This window comes from Homalodisca vitripennis, chromosome 3 (assembly GCF_021130785.1).
Source record: "Homalodisca vitripennis isolate AUS2020 chromosome 3, UT_GWSS_2.1, whole genome shotgun sequence".
NCBI classification, from domain to species: domain Eukaryota; kingdom Metazoa; phylum Arthropoda; class Insecta; order Hemiptera; family Cicadellidae; genus Homalodisca; species Homalodisca vitripennis.
In genome coordinates this window covers 122,458,316-122,478,905 of record NC_060209.1, presented here as the reverse complement: position 1 = coordinate 122,478,905, position 20,590 = coordinate 122,458,316, and the positions used below count along the sequence as shown (strand labels likewise).

At 32.7% G+C, this 20,590-nt stretch overlaps 1 protein-coding gene across 1 annotated transcript in view; it reads left to right on the top strand.

Moving 5' to 3' along the window:
- LOC124357469 (dynein axonemal heavy chain 3) overlaps positions 1 to 20,590 on the top strand; it is a 132,951-nt gene that overhangs the window by 55,204 nt on the left and 57,157 nt on the right. Inside the window, exons 25-34 of the mRNA XM_046809297.1 lie at positions 674 to 842; positions 6,232 to 6,425; positions 7,169 to 7,297; positions 9,630 to 9,831; positions 10,497 to 10,727; positions 13,097 to 13,247; positions 14,296 to 14,456; positions 15,027 to 15,102; positions 16,084 to 16,283; positions 18,069 to 18,189. Of these exons, the coding sequence (XP_046665253.1) occupies positions 674 to 842; positions 6,232 to 6,425; positions 7,169 to 7,297; positions 9,630 to 9,831; positions 10,497 to 10,727; positions 13,097 to 13,247; positions 14,296 to 14,456; positions 15,027 to 15,102; positions 16,084 to 16,283; positions 18,069 to 18,189 (1,634 nt within the window). The remainder of the gene's footprint in view (positions 1 to 673; positions 843 to 6,231; positions 6,426 to 7,168; positions 7,298 to 9,629; positions 9,832 to 10,496; positions 10,728 to 13,096; positions 13,248 to 14,295; positions 14,457 to 15,026; positions 15,103 to 16,083; positions 16,284 to 18,068; positions 18,190 to 20,590) is intronic.

Here is a 20,590-nt window from a genome sequence, read left to right as displayed (position 1 = left end):
AAAACACACGTTTTGTACATTTTAAGCATTTTTATTGAGGACCTTCCAATAATCCGGCAATACCATTGCCTGATATCTGCCAGATTAGTGAAAGTGTACTGTACAAGGAAAGAGATAAATAAATTCATAAATGCTCCTAATGTCCAATTAAGAGATGGATGATCTGAAACCCGATGTGCATACAGTGAAGAAATTAAAATCAATTAATATATTTATTTTCTAAGATAATGTACAGCAACGTGTTAAGGTCTATGATGTAACATAATGTTGTATAGCATTTGGTTTTTTCCTGGGTTTCTTTATTAGTTTTAAACAAAACCTATTAGGAATAAAATCTAGATTTGTATTACTTTGATCTATTCTATCGTAGTAAATTTATAATGTTTTTTATAAAACATTTATTGTATGTTTTTGATTAATAACGCATTAATTGATTATATTTTCTTATACTGTTGTTCAATAAAGCAGCCCTGTTTATCAGTGTTGTGTTAACTTTAGCTATGGCACTTATGCCATGTGTCACTAATAGTAATTTTTTCTAGACTTTAGATAAATCATGTTTTGGGTTGTGTATGGTCACCGATGCCTTAATTATCCTGGATAATTGGGTGTAAGCTATATTTTATTTTTATATAGTCATTTGTGATATTAAGTGATGGATTTTATGTTACAGGACTTTGATGGGAGCCCTAAAACTAAACCTAGGAGGAGCTCCTGAGGGTCCAGCTGGCACTGGGAAGACTGAGACATGCAAGGACCTGGCCAAGGCTATAGCCAAGCAATGTATCGTCTTCAACTGTTCAGACTCACTCGACTACAAGGCTATGGGCAAGTTTTTCAAAGTAAGTTATGTTAGAAAAAGTACTAAGTTATAATTCACTTATAATTTAAAGTTTCCATGCAGTGTTTTCCACATTCTGCACTCACACTATCATTTAAATATTTAAGTAAATATACTACTATGCAATGTCTGTTTTCCAATTCATCCAATTTTCCACTTATAATTTCTTAGCTTTTAGTTTATTAAAATTATAATTGTATCTTAGAATACAAAATTTATGCAATCTGTAGAAAAGTACAGAAATTATAACTCCAAATTATGTCTAATGAGTTAAGACATGAAACATAAACATGTTATGTTTGTTAAAACATTTGGGTTTTATCAAACTTAACTGTTTAAATCTTATTTAAAGAACAAAATGATCAGTAAATTTATAAAAATTAAACTTCGAAATAGGGTAGATGGACAGAAATGTACGTGATATGTCAGAATAATAATATATATGTTTTTTATATTCATTTATAATTTATTTAGTAATATTTTTTTAGCTATACATGCAGTTTTTTGTGGTATTAACATCCATTTTCATTGTTTAATTACGAGTATAATGTATTGTACTCATCTGGGGCTTAAAAATGAGTGATGTTTAAATTTTAACATTGTATAAATGCTAGGGTAAGCTTTATGACAACTACTCAAATCTACTTTATACAAAGTTTAGGCAGCCAGTGCTTAGTTAAAAATATTGTTTCTATGTATAACATTACACGTCACATTATGTCTGTAATAAAGTATCAATAATAAAATACCATTACAAATTATTTAGTACAAAAAATTAGTATTTTAAAAATACCATCCATATGAAAAAAACTCAAGAATATACTTTGATCTAAGTAAATCCAAATTGGATGTTATTTTCAGAACAGGAAGATTGAGTTTTGACTTTGCAAATAAGTAGCTATGACATTAAAATCAACTTATTAAATTAAATATCCCAAAGCCTAATGAAGATACTTGAAACATGATTAATAGACTATTTTATTTTGTAAGAATACATAAGACTAAAGTAGGAAATAGTTACTTCCATGGTTTATTTTGATGTTTTCTTGTTGTATTCTATTGAACTTGCTCTTATTATATTCTATATTGCAAAGTATTAATTATGTAACTGTAATCATTATACAAAGCAGTACCCTAGACACAATTTAAATATTAATCTATAGATTAATATTTAAGAGATTAACAGTATATTAACGCATTAAATTACACCATAATTATTATGACCTTGTTAATTATTTTTGCTCTGTTTGAAGGCAGGTCTTAACCCTTCAACGCGTTATTTTTTTTCATGGTCATACCCCCTCCTGCATTGATTTTTCTGGCGGTTTTTTAGAGATTTTGTGTTTTATAAATAATATATTGATATATATATATATATATATATATATATATATATATATATATTATAATATATTGCTTTAAAAAACGTTTTACAAAAACGATAACAGTTTTAAAATAAATTCCCTAAAATATGCTAAAATATTTCCCTAAAAGCTAGCTAACCTACAAACCATTCCCAACTCATGTTTATAAAACACAACAAATTGTTCCTGTCAAAACGTGATTTCCTTCTTCAAAACAATATAGTTAGCTTTTAAAACTAATAATAAGCATAACTAATAATAATAACTAAACAAAGGAACATAAAACACACAAAAAATATGTCAGTAGAACATAACCACCACACTAACAATGACTGTAAACAACAACAAACGTAAGCTGACAAACGATCGGCTGCACAGCAATGACGTCGTCTTGAATGCAGCTGATTTCTCAGATATTTTTTTCTAAAGATCGATTTTTCGAGATATCGACTCAATTAATCTTCTCCTTTCGATTGGTATACATTTCTCATTGAAAACATTCGATAGTTGTCTGTTACAGCTACAAAAATAACCGACTACTCCATGACGTACTCAGTACGGCAAAACGCGATCTCAAGTGAAAGTGTAATGACGTACCTAGTACGGCAAAACGCGTTGAAGGGTTAAGCTCTACCTCTGAATCATTTATCACATTTCTTTATGCTAGTCTCAGATGATGTTTATTTATGTGCAAAATGCCGTGCCCAAAACGGGATGTGAACCCAAGTCCCTGGATTGATAAAGCTGAGTTGCTTAGCACACAGCTACTAGAGATGGTTCTCTGTTATTCATACTGTACATACACATCTTGAGACTCAGAAATTAAAATGATTAAGTTAATCACTTTACGTGGATATATCATAAATTATATCTTTTAGAGAAGTATCCAACATTACACTACTGATCGTTTCAGATTGAGTATGAAGATGGGGGGGGGAGGAGAATTCACTGTGTTACACTCAGTCACTGAGTCTCTGGACTTGTATTTTGTATGTTACTATATGCACTTGTGTCACATTTCATTATAACTGAAGCTCTTTAGCAAAGAGTTAGTACGAGTTTTTGCCAGGAATTAAACATTCGACTTAGAGATACTATAGTTTCAAGAATCATTTTATTGTCGTCCCACATTACAATGCCATGACAAAGTCAAAGAAATTGGATAATACTAGGTTTAGCACTTATGGTCATAAGTACATATGTCAGAAAAACATAAAAAACTAAATTAAAAATACGATGTCAATACTGCCTGATAACATCTCATCAACAGAATAAAAAGCTTTTTTTCTTAAGCCATCTTACAACATTTTTAAAAACTTTACACGTAATATCTCTACAGCCTAATGGTAACTTATTGAAAGAGCTTTTTCCCAATATACAAATACATTTGCTGGGTTTTGGTGAGTCTAACATATCTTAAATCTAGAAGATCTTGGTACCTTGTATTATAATTATGAGCGACACTTCTCAGGTTAAAAGCATCTAGATTTTCCTTTACATATACCAGACATTGAAAGATAAAAATACACGGCAAAGTAAGTATAAACCGTGTTCTACAAAAATAGGCCTACAAGAATCACTAGTACTGACATCAAAAACTGTGCGTAAGGCCTTCTTTTGACATAAAAAAACCTCCTTGGCACCACTTGAATTGCCCCAAAGTAGGGCACCATACAAAAGGTGGGAATGGAAACAGCGCAAAATATGCCTTAGTAACTATGGTAGAGCTAAGTAACAAATTTTAAGTCTTTTCAGTAAAAAAATTACTCGAGACAGGCGAGAACAAAGAGCATCAGTATGACTTCTCCAAGTAAGCCTAGAATCTAAATTAATTCCCAGTAACTTTATTGATTTATTGTCAGAGTATTTCCTTAAACTAAAAAACAATTATGCTCCGTCTTATCCTCGTTAAAACATGTAGGCAGTTGGCATCAAACCAGAGGTAAGACCTTTCCCTCATATAATTTATTACTACAGAATTAATGTCAGATAGCTTATTAGAACACATTAGTGTGGTGTTGTCGTCAGCATAAAGAGAACACTCTTATTAGGTACAAAATTGGGAAGGTCGTTGATAAAAACTATAAACAGAAAGGGACCCAGGACAGAACCCTGGGGAACCCACTTTCAACCCTTCTAAGATCAGATCTTTGATCACCAACTTTGACCAACTGTGATCTATCTAAAAGATATGAGGACAACAGTGACAACTCGTTGCCTCCCAAAACCATAGTAGCTCAATTTCTCAAGCAATACCTGATGGGGCACAGTATCAAAAGCTTTGCTTTAGATCTAGTAATAAAGTGCTGGCTTCCTCACTATTGCAACACTTTTCAACAGCCTTAACAGTAGACAGATTTTCTCTAAAACCAAATTGGGCAGATGAGAGCAGATGATTCTGCTCAAAATAACATTCCATCTGAGACTTAATGATACTTTCGACCACTTTAGATACAACAGGAACAGGAACCAGCGCTATAGGTCGATAATTGCTAATATTAAATCTATCCCCTTTTTTATATACAGGCACAGTTAGAGTAAGTTTCAAACAATGTGGGAAAACACCAACTGCGAGTATCCAATTTAATAAGAAAAGTGAGGGGATACAAGATTACATCTATTATTTTTTCTTCAACACAAAGTTGGAAAGACCAAAAATATCTTCAGATTTTGAATTACTGAGCCCAGTAACAGTTTTAAAAACATCATCAGAATTCACAAAATTCCATTTAAATGGCAATAATAGAGGATTCTTTATAACACTAAAACTCTAAGATATCGATGGCACCAGCTAAATTCAAGTTAACGGCATTATTACCTTTTACATTATTAGAAATATTTATAAAAAAATCATTAAAATCACTAGCAGATATAGGAAGCTCTGTCTGTAAGTTTTTCTTAGGTGTACGCCCTTTTTCCAGATTAATGACATTCCAGGCAGCTTTACAGAGGTTACGTGATTCCATGATATAAGCATCGTTGGCATTTTTCTTAGCTAGATCTATTTGTTCCCCTATAGAAACTTCTTAACCCTTCTGTGGATTTCACATAAGGCAGGATTGCTCTTACATCTACTATGACTAATATCTAAAAATAGCCTAATCTGCTTTAAAACAGGAGTATACCAGCTAAACTAAGCTAAATGATAAACAAAGCTTTAAATGACAAGTTATTGGGCGATACTGGTGAAAGTGGTTAAGGCGATTCAAAGATGGCCAAACTGATTAATCCCGGAATTACAGGACCGGGACCTGGTAGGCCTGTAACAACCAGAAATCTTGCAAACATTGAACGTGATTTGGCGATAATCAACCAAAACCTTCAATTGGCTGTTCGAGAGTTGGAAGAAGATCGTGGCATCACAAAATCTGGAGTTTGTGAGATAGTAAAATATTGAAGATTTGAAAATAAATGTTGCTATTTGGATTTTTTACTGTTGCAGCAAGATAACTAAAGGTCACTAAAGCTTTATGTACCATAGAGATTCTATGAACTAGAATGATAAAGTTTCTGGAACCTCTGTGCTGCAGACTTCAGTCACAGTGTAGTGTGACACAAGCATATGTAATAACCACGTAATAACATACCAAATACAAGTACTCTGACTTAGGAAAGCACTGGACTTAGAAGGATCTCCCATTCATCCTTATAACCAGTCCGAGACACTCGGTCATGTAATAGTCAGCCATCAAAGGGATGTTGAATACTTTTTTTATAGATCTTGTATGTATGGATAAGTAATAACCATTACTTCAGGCATAGTATTACTATTTCATAAATTTAATATAATATTAATATGAGGGTTTATTATTGTAATTTCAACTATAATTCAATGATAATGAGATGAAACTATCATCACAATGCATAACCTATTTAAAATCAGATACCGCCAATTGCATGCTTTATTAATCTTTAGGAGACAGCAACTTTTGTATTTTCGCCCTGTAATTAAATTATGTTTATTTTATAGGAACCCATTGTTACCATGAAATGTGTCATCACTTAATATCCCCTTCTTGATTGCAGGGATTGGCTCAGTCTGGAGCTTGGGCATGTTTTGACGAGTTCAATCGTATTGAGCTGGAGGTGCTGTCAGTGATAGCCCAGCAGGTCCACAGCATCCAGATGGCAATTATACAGAAGAAAGAGAAATTTATATTTGAAGGCACTGAAATCTCGCTCAATCCCACATGCACAATGTTTATAACTATGAATCCTGGGTGAGCAATTAGTTTTCTTTAAAAAAAAATGATATTAAATAAAAACCATCTGGTATTTGACGGTTAATTTACTGTTAACAATTAATATAGGGTGGTGTAAAAAGTATGGTTAGATTTGAACTTTGTAGTGGTAGTGGGGGAGATGGTCAATGACAGTCTCTGGCGTAATAATGCTCAGTTTGACCAGAGATGGCTCATTGAAACATCAAATGTTGTTTTCTTTTCTGTGGAGAATATATTTTAGAAACAACGAATTTTTAGTTATTGTGCAATGGCTACTTCGGAAATGTGGCCAGTGAAGAAACGATCCCTGATTGCAGATCAGTATAAAGTAGGGTGACAAAAACTGTACTCAGAGAAAACCCAGTCAATACATGGTCTAAATACCATCTGTAAAGTAGTAGCAGCCATTGAAACTGTAGTGAAAGTTATATGTAGAATTCTAAAGAAAGGCTTCTGATGTGCTTATATGAAGAAGGAGTTCATCTTCCAGAAATTAAATGAGTAAGTCCATGAATACTGCCTCGAGCGATTTTTTGTAACTAGGTTAAATGTAGATTCTGTCAATATGAATAAACAAATATCATGTTGGAAGTTATAGAAGTTATCCTATTTCAGCGTATTATTTTATTTGTAAATATTTATTTCTAATTTTACAGAAATAGTAATTGCTAAGTTATTTTCAAAAACTTTTAAGTAAAAAGATTGATTTTGTTAAAAAATAACATTTTGTAATTTTGAAGGTATGCTGGCCGCCAAGAGTTGCCTGACAATCTAAAGGTATTATTCCGAACAGTAGCAATGATGGTGCCTGATTATGCTATGATAGGAGAGGTGGAGTTGTATGCCAAGGGATTTGTTAATGCTCGCAGGTAAATTTATTTATTTTACTTACTCAGTTTATGTGTATTCTTTGTACTCTAATCTAAACTTTAAGTGAGAAGATGAAAATAGGATTCTGCATTTCATGATTGGAGGCCATGCAGTGGTATAATGAAGGATTTGTTATTTCTCGCAAGTTAATAGAAATATTAATAGAAATATGTTACTAGTAGCTTCTTTGTGGTTAAAATAATTTAAATATTATTATAATTATAATATAAGTAATTTTTTCAGACTGTTAAGTTAAATTTTTGCAATACTGGATATTGTTGAATAAAAGGCAAACACATGTTTTGAAAGCATTTATTTATTTTTGGTGCTAATACTAGTAACTTGCATATTTTTTGGACTCCAAACAGAGAACTTAACATTATTTTAAAATATACGAGGGCTGTTCAGAAAGTAACCTCCGGTCGATTGAAAAAACTACACCAAGTTAAGTAAAAATATTTTAATATATACATCTTACAACTACATCTTTGCACTATTTTTCGACATAGTCTCCATCACGATTGAGGCACTTATCGTATCTCTTCACAAGCTTTGAAATTCCTTCTGCATAAAAATCACCCGCCTGTGCCTTGAGCCAGCCTGTGACCGCATCTTTGAGCTCTTCGTCGTCATCAAACCGCTGGGACCCGAGCCATTTCTTCATATGCATGAAGAGGTGATAGTCGCTTGGCGCCAGATCTGGGCTGTAAGGTGGATGGTTGAAAACGTCCCACTTGAAGGACTTAAGAAGGGCTGTTGTTCTGCAAGCAGAGTGAGGACGGGCGTTATCGTGCAAAAAAACGATACCGGAAGTCAGCATACCACGGCGTTTGTTCTGTATAGCCTGTCGTAATGTTTTTAGTGTTTCACAGTACACGTCTTGATTAATGGTCGTCCCACGTTCCATGAATTCAACCAACAACACCCCTTTGGCATCCCAAAACACCGTTGCCATCAGTTTTCTGGCAGAAAAATCTTGCCGGGCTTTTTTTGGTTTGGTAGGCGAATCTGAATGTGCCCACATCTTTGATTGTTCTTTTGTCTCAGGGTTTACGTACTTAATCCAGGTTTCGTCACCGGTCACGATTCTGTTTAACAATGGTTCTCCTTCGTCCGCATAACGTGACAGAAAGTCTAATGCAGAGGCCATTCTTTGAGTTTTGTGGTGGTCGGTAAGAATTTTGGGCACCCATCGTGCACATAACTTACGGTAACCCAATCTTGCTGTCACTATCTCGTACAAAAGAGTCTTAGAAATCTGTGGAAAATCAGTAGACAACTCCGCCATTGTGAAACGTCGATTTTCACGAACTTTTGCATCAACTATCTGAACGAGTTCGTCAGTCACCAAGGATGGTCTACCACTCCTCTCTTCATCATGAACGTTTTCTCGTCCACTTTTAAATAAACGTATCCATTCACGGACAACTCCTTCACTCATAACTTGTGGTCCGTACACGGCACAAAGCTCACGATGAATAGCTGCTGCAGAGTATCCTTTGGCTGTAAAAAACCGTATAACAGCACGCACTTCACATTTGGCGGTATTTTCTATTGCAGCACACATTTCAAACTGCCACAAAAACTAAACTAGCGCAGGTACGATGTTCACTCGACTACAGCTTGATGCCGACTGACCTGCTTAGTGCGTGAATGCACAGATGGCGCGCTACTCCCCTCCACTACCCGCACTGTGACCAACCGGAGGTTACTTTCTGAACAGCCCTCGTACATAGAAGAGATAGTTATATTTGAAACCCGTACAAATACTCAGAGGAAATTGTTAGGTGATCTGTATTGGTGAACTCATAGATTTTTTAATGTGTATAAGTCTAATTTTTAAAATGCAAATCCATGGAAAATAAATTTGGCTCCTACCATGTAGTGATTATCTTTTTTATGTATTTTATTTATATATAGAATTTTGTCTTTACATAATGAATTTAAGCCCATGGTGAAAGAATCTGTAGATAGTATCAGACAAGCTAAGATCAGACATGGTAGTGTAACATAATTCTACTAAGATAGGATTGTCAGAAGAATATTACGATGGTCTTATAAGTTCAGACAAGTGAGAGTGTTTAAACTAAAATGCTTCAGCAGTGTAGAAGACGTCTTTCGGCACAATCAGATAATTGGTTAAACTCATTCTTCTACAGCAAAGAAAAAAATTTTGTAATCTCATTTGAAATTAGGATGGATTTATAACTTTGTTTTATTTCAATACATTTTAATATATAAAGTATGAGGCAGGCCCAGTAACGATTTGATAAAGGTTTTTTCCTAAATTTTAAAATTCTCTCCACATTTGTGACACGGTTTGTCTCCCAGCCTGGCAGAAAAGATAGTGGACACCTACAAGTTGTGTTCTGAGCAGCTATCCTCGCAGAGCCACTATGACTATGGGATGAGAGCAGTCAAGGCAGTGCTGACAGCTGCAGGGAACCTCAAGATAAAATATCCCAAGCAGGATGAAGCTATTATTGTTCTCAGAGCCATTATTGATGTCAATCTTCCAAAATTTCTTGTGCAGGTACTGAACATTTCTATTTAAATAATTTTAATTAGATTTAGACAGCTGGTTGTTTTACAGCAACTCTAACATGTTTTAGATGGGGTAGAAAACTGGTTTTTAAATTTAAATGTTTTATTTGGCCTTTTTTGTTTACAAATGTCTGACCTGACACTAAAAAATTATTTTCATTATATTTAGTAACAAAGGTAGATACTTTGGAAAATGAAGTAAAACAAGTTATAAGTTTTAATGCCATTTTTTCATCTGAAAATTACTAACATCCTTGATTTTGATTTTTTTTAACAAAAATATTGATATCTCAAAAGTTTAAGTTTGAAAACAAATTCAAACATTTTTATCTCAAACACATATAAGATTAAATATTTTAAGATAAAATATATTACTTAAGTAAAAGTGACTAAATATAATAATAACTTATTGATTCTGTTCAGAATATGAGTAACTTTCATCTTTCATTTCATAAACATACTTAAAGAACAAAATAAAGTTTAAATTTTGTTAAATGGAAAAATTGGCCTAATTTTATTATAATTATAATTGTTAACAAAGAGCTTTTACATATCTTGAGAAGTTTAGTGATTAATATTTGTCTTTAAATAGTTTAAAAGATTGGTAGTACTGAGAGTATAAAACTTGATATAATAAAATATTATTTTTCTCAGGACCTTCCGCTGTTTGAGGGCATTTACCAAGACCTATTTCCTGGGGTGGAGCTGCCTAAACCAGATAGGGATGAGCTCATTGAAATGCTCAAGGTCAAGTTGAATTCCCGCAACCTTCAGGCCTCCGAATGGTACTTGGGCAAGATCCTGCAAGTCTATGAGATGATACTGGTGCGGCACGGTCTCATGATTGTTGGGGAACCCATGGGTGGGAAAACCTGTGGTTATCAGGTAATTTTAGTCCTAAAACAAGAACTTTTCTCAATTTGCTATACATACAACATGCATTAATGAAACTAGAATTATGCTCTTTTTGAAAGCTATATTAGGTATAGAATATTACTGTTTGGAGTGCTTCAGCAAATAAGAATTTAGAACATGTTCTGATACTGCAGAAGAAAGCAGTAAGAATAATGGCCAACTTAAATGGGTGGGAAACCTACAGAGAGGTGTTCAAGGAATGGAGACAGACTAATGACAGTTATATATTTATATGCACTAGTAGCCACAATTTTAGCCACCTCCATAGGAAACAGGCTGCTGAACTGGCTCCTGGACAGACCATTCTGTGCCACTAATGAGTTTCTCAACCGGGAAACACAGGAATGACGAATTTAATATATTTTTTGTATTCATAACTGTATTTTTTATTGATTGTTATAACGCCATTTCAAATCTTGATGATTTCAAAATAGATTCTATCTTCCTCCCTCCCTCCCTCATCCGTTTATCAAGTTTCTTGTAAGTAAGCTGATACAAACAGATTGAAAAACTTTAACTCTTTATATGTATGGTATATCTTTGGGTATGGTAGTACAAACTGAAAAAATCGAACATGCAAGTAAAATTGTGAGATAAGAACACCTTAAATAATTTAAGTGTAATAAACAGAATTACAATATGAATTGTTACTTAAGTATTTAAGAGATGTGGGTACATACATGTTTACAATGTCTAAAGATAAATACGAGTAGAATCCAAGATTAAGCATGTCACTAAATAAATTTGAATTCAAATTTGAAATAGATTTCAGTTGAACCCACAAAAATCTGACAAAAAAGGAGTTGCAACTCTTTGACCAACATAGCAAAGAGCTTGTACTCAGACAAAGATAGATTAATAGAAGAAAGCAGAAAAGTTCAATTGGTTATATCGTACAAAATGCGAAACCCTCATTTTGTCATAACTGAGTAGAAAAAAAAAATAATAGCCTAGGAAACGTTGTGCATCTCTAAACAAAGAAAGAGAAAACTTATACATGTATATTCCTTATGCAGCATTTTTGTTCAAAATTAGAAGACTAGGCAGAAAATACAACATAAAACTGCCTTTATAATGCAAGACTTTCTTAGGCAAAACACTGTATGAACAAATGGCATGCAGAATTCAAAAACTGTGGTTGTAATATACCATATTTTGTAGGATAGGGTTGTTCATAGGTGAGACAAAATGTCCATTACATGTGAGAGTTGCAGAACATAAAAGATAATATGAAGAAATGGGTTAGTGGATAATCTAAAACTTGTCACATGAAGTAGGATCACGCCAACATAATACATTGTAAAGAATTTGTTATAACGTAAACTACTTAATTGAGGATTTATACATAAAATTAACATGTTAACCGTTAAGACAACCTTTTTTTTTAAATTAGGGGCTCATTGGCTATTAATATTGTCTTAGCCAATAAAATTTGAAAACACACTATGATTTTGGAGATCAATAACAAAAATGTAAGGCCGAAGGCACCTGTCCTACTGCTCTGGACTGTGAGGCTTATGCTTGACATTTTGCTGTACAATTTGTTCAGTTTTTAATTATAACTTTGGCGAGTTCATCATGATATATTGATTTCTTTTGTTCTTTCAACTTTTGTACATACTTAATATTGTGTCTTGACTTCCAAAGAAAAGAATAGATTCCAATTTCTCTAAAGAATCCAATTTATTTTTGTAACATATAATTATAGCAAAAGTCTGAAATATTGTCACTCTTTAAAATAATAACTGTTCAATCTGCTGTCAGAAGAATTAAAAGAACACCCTTATGCAACAGCTTAAAAGCAACTCATTGGAAGAACATGTAAGGAAACATCTAAGTAAAGACTAAATTTTTAATTTTGAACTTTAACGTAACTGGATAACACATTGTTTTTCAAGACGATTTAAGTAAAAAAAAATATTGTCTACTATTTTAAACAAAAATGGAACTATTATTATTTTTTATTTCATTGCCAGGAAGATGAAGTAAACTAATCAGAAAAAGGATTAAAATAAAAGGGGAAAGAAATTACAGAAGGACATTGGTGAGCCTTATTTTGTTAAAGTCACAATATTATCCTTTTTCATTTATTTAACTCTCACACATTGTATGAATTAATTGAACCTTGCAGCACCTGCATAATTTAGTTTAACATACTAAATTTACAAACATATTTTACAGTATTGTTTACAGTAAATTTTTAATTTTATAGCAACCCCATCGCTAATCATTGAAATATTACTGGTTCAAATTATGGAATAATGTAGGGACTGACAATTTAAATTGATAGTATTTATTGCAACATTAAAATATTAACAAACACAAACATATTTTCCCAGAGCCTTGCTGATGCATTAACTGAAATCAATGCAAGTAAGAAGTCCAAGATGGGAGAATTTAAAGTTCTGTTCCGAATAATCAACCCTAAAGCGATAACCATGGGGCAGCTGTACGGACAGTTTGACCCAGCTTCTCATGAGTGGTCTGATGGTAAGGGATACTTTATACTTAAAATGTAGTGGAACATTCAAACTTTGATTATTCATAATTTAGGATAGTTCAAATCTTTCTTCTAGTCCCCTGACTATTATATCTGTAACCTGTAGATGGTTGTACACACAGCTGATCAGGTCATTGCTGTTCTCACTGAGTAGGGTGAGCCATATGATGTGTATAAGAAAGAGCCCCTTCCCACGAACACCACTTACTATGCTTGTTTTGGTTCCTATGAATTTAGCGATGTGAATAAGTGATCTTAATCCTTCTATATTTTGCCTCATAGCTGTATATATCACGGCCCCATCCCTTACCACTCCAATGCATACTCCTCCTCCTAGGATTTTTAAAATTTATCCAGCAATTTCTTGATTATTCTGTCGAAGTAAATGCATAGAGACTGTATAATGATTTTATTCTTGCATAAGTATTATATTGTGTTTATTATTTGTTACAGTATATTAACACAGTTTTTTAAAGAGACAATAAGAAATTTATATATTAATTCAAACAAACTCTCCAATAACATAAAGTTTTTTATTTTTGTGAGGCCTTTCGTACTCAATGAGTACATCTTCGGACTCACACAACTGAATTGTAAAATGAAGATGTGTTATGGGTAAGATGTACTCATTGAGTACGAAAGGCCTCACAAAAATAAAAAACTTTATGTTATTGGAGAGTTTGTTTGAATTAATATATCATTTCCAATAAGACAAGAGCTTCAAGAATGTAATAAGAAATTTGTTTAAATGTTTTCTGACATTATTGTTTTTATTATATAAATATATGATAAAGTTAAAATAGTTTTTTGAGCCTCTCAAGACACTTGTAAAATTAAAATTTTTTGATGATTGGGATAATAATTTGAATTGGATAATAACTGGTCTGTTGGAAGTTTGAATTAACCAAGTTCTACTGTACTACATTTTTTAGATGTAATTTAGAACATTTTTTATAACATAACTATATGTTGCACTAATGTGTAAAAAGTCATTGTGGCTTATAAAAGTGAATGATACATAATTTTTGTTGTTTACAGGGGTGCTTGCTAACACTTTCCGAGAGTATGCAAGTAACACAATGCCTGACAGGAAGTGGATCATGTTTGATGGTCCAGTTGATGCAGTTTGGATAGAGAACATGAACACAGTACTTGATGACAACAAAAAACTTTGTCTCATGTCAGGGGAAATCATACAGGTTACTCTTTCTCTCTTATAACTTAAAATATCTTGTCATGAATGAACTTTCTTATATCTCAGTGTATTTCTAATTTCAATAAGTCTTGAATTTAAATCTTGCAAATGTATTTGTTTTCTGTGTTAAACTAATGTACCACTGTCACTGACTGAGTTGTTTTATACTGTACTGTGTTGTTGTTGTTGTTGTTTTATTTGAACTTTCTACGAGGCACACACCTTCTGTTTACTGGTGATTTAGGCATCATTAAGAAGCACTGTTGTATGTGAGGCATCTACTCACAGTTTTACCTTAAGTAAGTTTTGAAAGAGTAAATGTTATCAGATTGTGCCAAAATTCATATGGTTGTAATGAGCTTCTCAAATATGAGAGTTTTTAAATATTTTAACTAGATATTGTGAAATACTGACTGCTGGAGTGTAGACCATTGCAGGATGATGACTGTTACATTATCATGTTATTTCAGTGTATTGCACAATCTACTAATTTTTATTTACTTTACAAGCAAGATATCTTCCAGTATTCTTTCTGTGAGAAAGGATTTATAATTTTTGTTCTTTCCTGCTACAGATGACCAACAAGATGAACATGATATTTGAACCAGCTGACCTGGAATTTGCATCTCCGGCAACTGTATCACGTTGTGGTAAGTCAGTTTCCTTCTCTCATGAACAAAACAATTAATTGTATTTGCAACTAACAGTTTAATAGTCATAACAGTATAAGAATTTTGTTAAAAATCATAGAAGATGACTCCCTACATCAAATGTTTTACTAAATTGTGTATTCTATACTTAAATAAACTAAAATAAAAATTACATGATATTAAAATTTAAAATAATTCGTTGAATACTTTGAAAAACTGACAGCAACAAATATATAACAAAATATAAAACATGTGAAATTACAACATTAATAGATGAACAAAGGAGTAGTAAAACATTTTAAATTTAAATAAGTAACTTATACTACACTGGCATTAGAGTGAAATTCTTGTGTCTTGGGTAACAAATCCTTCTTTATTGCATTGTACAAACAAACCTACTAATGCTGAGCTTAAATAAAGCTGTAAATAGTGATACAAAATTTGATCAAACAATTGATATATTTATTATTGTCTAGTCACGTTTCCTAAGCTTAATAGAACATGTTAATTTAATAAATAGTGCAACAGTGTGTTAGCAGTGAATTACTTTTCACAAATAATATTAGTGATTATTAGGTAGAAACAAGAATAATAATACAATTAATAAATTAGATCAACATATTTGAAATTAGATTATCATTGCATCACATAATGATATATTTATAAACTCTCTTGTTATAGTTATGCTCTAAAGCAGATTGACTTGTGATATACAATATATTGCATTAAATGTACACAAAATGAGATGTACTGATTATAGTGAGTGGGAAATTACCCAGTGTTTCCCAAAGGTTGGTTAATGAAATCAGTAATAAAATTGGTTGGTGAATGCCAGAAAAACAGTTTTTCTTTACACTCAAAATTTACATTTAAAAATGCACGTTGACGACAAATCTATAAATATTGATTTATTAGCACTTAGTAATCATATTAATGGATCAGTTAGTAATTATGTTACTCACAATCTTATGACTCTAACAGGGATGATCTACCTGGAGCCGAAGACGCTAGGGTGGCGTCCTCTGTTTTACTCCTATGGCAGAGTCTTGAAGCAGAAGATTCTGCCTGATCAATATGAACTGCTCGAGGAACTGATTGAGTGGCTTGTCCCTGCCATATTCAGCTTCATACACCACCAGTGCAAGCTCTTCATCGAGACCTCTGAGCTGCACCTCTTTCATGTTTGTTCATTTTACATCTCATTTTTAGAGGGGTTCTTGAGATATATTGTATTTATTTGTAATTCCCAAAGATAAAAAGGACCATATTGAGCATTTACACTTACTTTTTATTGAGAAATACTTAAAACATTACTATTTAGTTATTATTGTTAATAAAGCCACAGTACTCTTTGTTGTTTTTTTTACTAGAAATTGAAGGATTTCAGTTTTCAAGTATGAAGAAGTAAAGAGAGTTTATTTCTTGACCAAACACATGTTTTATATATGTTTTCACTTTATTTTATATTTAACTTTTTAATAATCAAGCATTAAAAAAACGTATTCATATACTGTTCTCAGGAAATTTAAAATTTTGCTAAATCCAATAATTTAATCTCCTGAGCGTTTATTTTTTATATTACTAAAGATTTTGTAATTCATTTGCAAGTTAGAGAATATTTTTATGAAACTAAAAGTTCAAATATTTTCAGTAAAATTGATAATTTGAACTATCTCAGGGTAGTTACAAAGTTACCCATCACTAGTAGCTAAGAATTGTTTTATATGTAAGACTTGCCAGAATCAAATTGGAATGACAACAAAACAACAGCCTTATGACTGTAAAATTTAAACAAGTTAAAAATAAAAGTTTATAAAAAAAACTATACTTACTCCTTTTACAAACTAACTAATGTACTTTACCACTATCATATTAATAAGAGGTCTGGAATACCCATGTATGGAACGTATTTGGATCTTCATAGTTTTAATAAATAACATAATAAAATTGTACAAAATATTTGTCTTTTTCAAAGTGAAATTTCAGCAAATGTGGTTACTGAAGGCTATAAAGTTTTTAGAGTTTATGAAAATAATTATTATTCATTATTAAAATGATTAAAAACTTTTTTTAGATAAAAAACAATATTTTTTTGAAAAAAATTATGATTTACTATGTAAAACTTCTAACAGATTATAATACGTTGAAAAATTAAATGTCAATCTGAGGACATTGCATAACTTAGATATCTGGCATCTATAATGGCTTTATTTGCAATTTACCCAAAACCAAAATTCAGTCTTACCTTTTGCACAAGAGTTATTGGAAAGATATGGATTTTAAATGTTTATTATGTACCAATGTACAGTAATGGTAATAATTCAGTCAACTTTATTAAACATATTCTTAGAACTTGCATTTTTGTTTTGATTAAAAGTTTTTTTAGTGAAAAATAGAAAAAATAAATGCTTGAAAAATAAAATTTCCACATTTACTAACTACATACATCTGCATGTCAAATTTTGTCAAAAATTTGTTTGGTTACAATAATTAACATTACTACAGCTCTAACTGCTCTATTCTGAGTGATTTTGATTCGTCTCATGACACAGGTCCTGAAGTGTCTGCCACAGTCAACATGTTAATACTTGTACTCATTGTTTTGACTCAGCGATCTCCAAAACTGAAAACCACTTAAAATTAACATTTGATTGTTTTACCATCACAATATTACTTATGTACTTTGTGTGTTACTACAATTGTATTTATGAAATCTTTAATATTATTACCCAAAAGTTCATTAACATTATAGTGCAGTAAACCAATAACAAAAAGATTACTGTCAGACAAGTTGAAAATCAGAATAAGATGTACGTACCTTAACAAAGGTTACAACTGTTACTAATTCTAATAGTAAAATAATCTGTGTGGAGAAAATAAATGTTAAATCTAGGATGTTAACATTAATTAATTAGCTTTCATGTTTTATTGTCTCTTATACTCTGAATGTCTAGTTATTGTTGTAGAGTTTCACTCGCCTGATGACATGTATGCTGGAGGGAGAATCTCAGTCAGGGGTCAGTACCCAGTGGCTACAATGTGTGTTCCTCTTCTCACTCACTTGGGGGCTTGGTTCTACACTCACTGGTAATCTCACTAATACACTTCATTGTAACAGTTTAACACATTCACTGTGGGCCACTTTTTGGACAGTGATGCATCTCTCGCCAAAATTGTGTGGCACTGTCTTACCAAAGTTACAGCACTCTGTTGTTTGGTCTGTTATATGCAGAATTCTTGTGGTAGACTCTTGAAACTTTTAAAGCCTTTTCTAGACAAAGGATATTTACTTTCTAACACTTCAGTTTCCTCAGAAGGGTTCTCTCCGGGCTGGTTTATACCTTCGAGTTGAACCTACACTGTGTACACCAAAACAAGCTAAATTTCATGCTAACCAAGAACTTATTCAGTCCTCAAGCAACACTTGCAAAGCTGCTTATAAAACATGAGACTCAACCGAAGCAACAACAACATGCTACTCCGGATGCTGATTCTTTCAACAAATACTTCATTTCGGTAGTGGATGAAATCCGAGAGAAAATCCCCGCAGCAAATACAAAGCCAGATGAGCTCCTAGAGGTGCAACACTTACCCTCACATCAGCCTCTCGCCTGGCAGCCTATAGAGTATAGTGATATTGTGAAAGTAATTTTAAAGTTAAAAAGTTCCAAAAGCTGTGATATTTATAATGTTTCAAATAATTTAGTGAAATTGGTGTGTAGTGGAGTGAATGTCCCTCTCATCTTGTGTCTAAATGCAATGCTTAAAGAGGGAATCTTTCCTAGTAAATTAAAAGTGTCAAAGGTTGTGCCATAATCTCTCTCTACAAATAATCTCTTTAGTTGTAGTCAGTTTGGTTTTAGAGCCGGGATGTCGACAACCGATGCAGTTGGGGGATTTGTTTCGGGCATCTTGGCTGGTTTCGATGCAGGTTTTGACACCTGTGCAGTTCTATGCGACCTCTCCAAGGCCTTCGACTGTGTCGATCATGACATCCTGTTAAGAAAACTTAAATTCTATGGTGTAACAGGCATTCAAAATTCTTTGTTTAAATCCTACCTCAGTTATCGGCAACAAAACATTTTTACTAATGGCAATCTTTCCAAATCTTCTGAGGTAAGGTTTGGCATGCCACAGGGATCAGTTCTGGGCTCTACTTAATTTCTAATTATGGTTAACGATCTTGAGTACAATGTGAGATATAAATCAGTAATGTTTGCTGATGATGTCATTTTTTTACAACAGTAAATAATCAGAATGAAAGAGAGCTTAAACTAAGATGTATGATTGATGAAGCAGATGAATGGTACAAATCAAATGTTCTGTTGTTGAATTTAGAAAAAACTCAAAATATGGTATTCTCCTTAAGACTTCAAGCTGATTGTAATGATAATGTGGTTAATTTATTAGGTATCACTCTGGATTCAAAGTTGACCTGGCATTCTCATATAAATAATGTATGTAAAAGATTGAGCAGGGTCATATATCTCTTGTACCATTTGAGGCACTGTGTAGACAAACACTATCTTAGAATGGTTTACTTTGCCCTTTTTCAAGGTGTAATTACATTATGGTCTATTATTATGGGGTAACTGTAGCAGTATAAATGAAGTATTGATTATTCAAAAGAAAGCAGTCAGAATTCTCAACAACGCCCATTGTCTTGAGCACTTATTTGCAGTAAAATACTAACTGTTGTAAATCTATACATTTTATCTTGTCTACTTTTTGCAAAAAATAATGTTAATAATTATGTCCTCAATGAGCATGTTCACTCTTATGCTACTAGAAATTCTCACCAAATTCATGTACCTTTTGCTAGGTTAAGTAAAACTAAATTCTCTTATGAAATTGTTAGCATAAGGCTATTTAATAGACTGCACATTTCTGCTCATTATAGTAGCTTCAATAGTTTTAGGAATATTTTATATAATTGGCTGTTGAACAATCCTTTTTACAAAATTGACGAGTTCTTTAAAAGTGATATATCTAGTCTAGTCTTCCAAAGTTAGTCTGTAGGTAGTTTTATCTGTATATGTTAATTGCTTTTATTTGTATGTATCTTTATGACGTAGCCTATTGTACAAATATGTACTGTATTTAATGGCCAAATATATGACTTATGACTTATAACCAATGTTGCTTAAATCTGGACAATCCTATGGAGATGTCCAGGAGCGGAACATCACTAACCGCAAATGTGATGAGATATTGGGGTGCAATGATAGTTGATAGGTCTAGTCTACTGCAGAGAATGATGGTTGGAGTTGATGAGGCTCCCAAAGTATTAAAGGCAGTTTCCAGCCTGGACATAAGGTTCTGCTTACTTTGACTGGAGAGGCTGGTACAGAGCTGGCCTCCCCTTTTTTTAAATGTGACATGACTGAGATATAGTACCCGCAATCCTTCCTCGTGGATCTTGAAAGGACCAATCCATCCATCATGGACTCCCAACCTTAACCATTCTGAGTATCCTGTCACTCCAAAA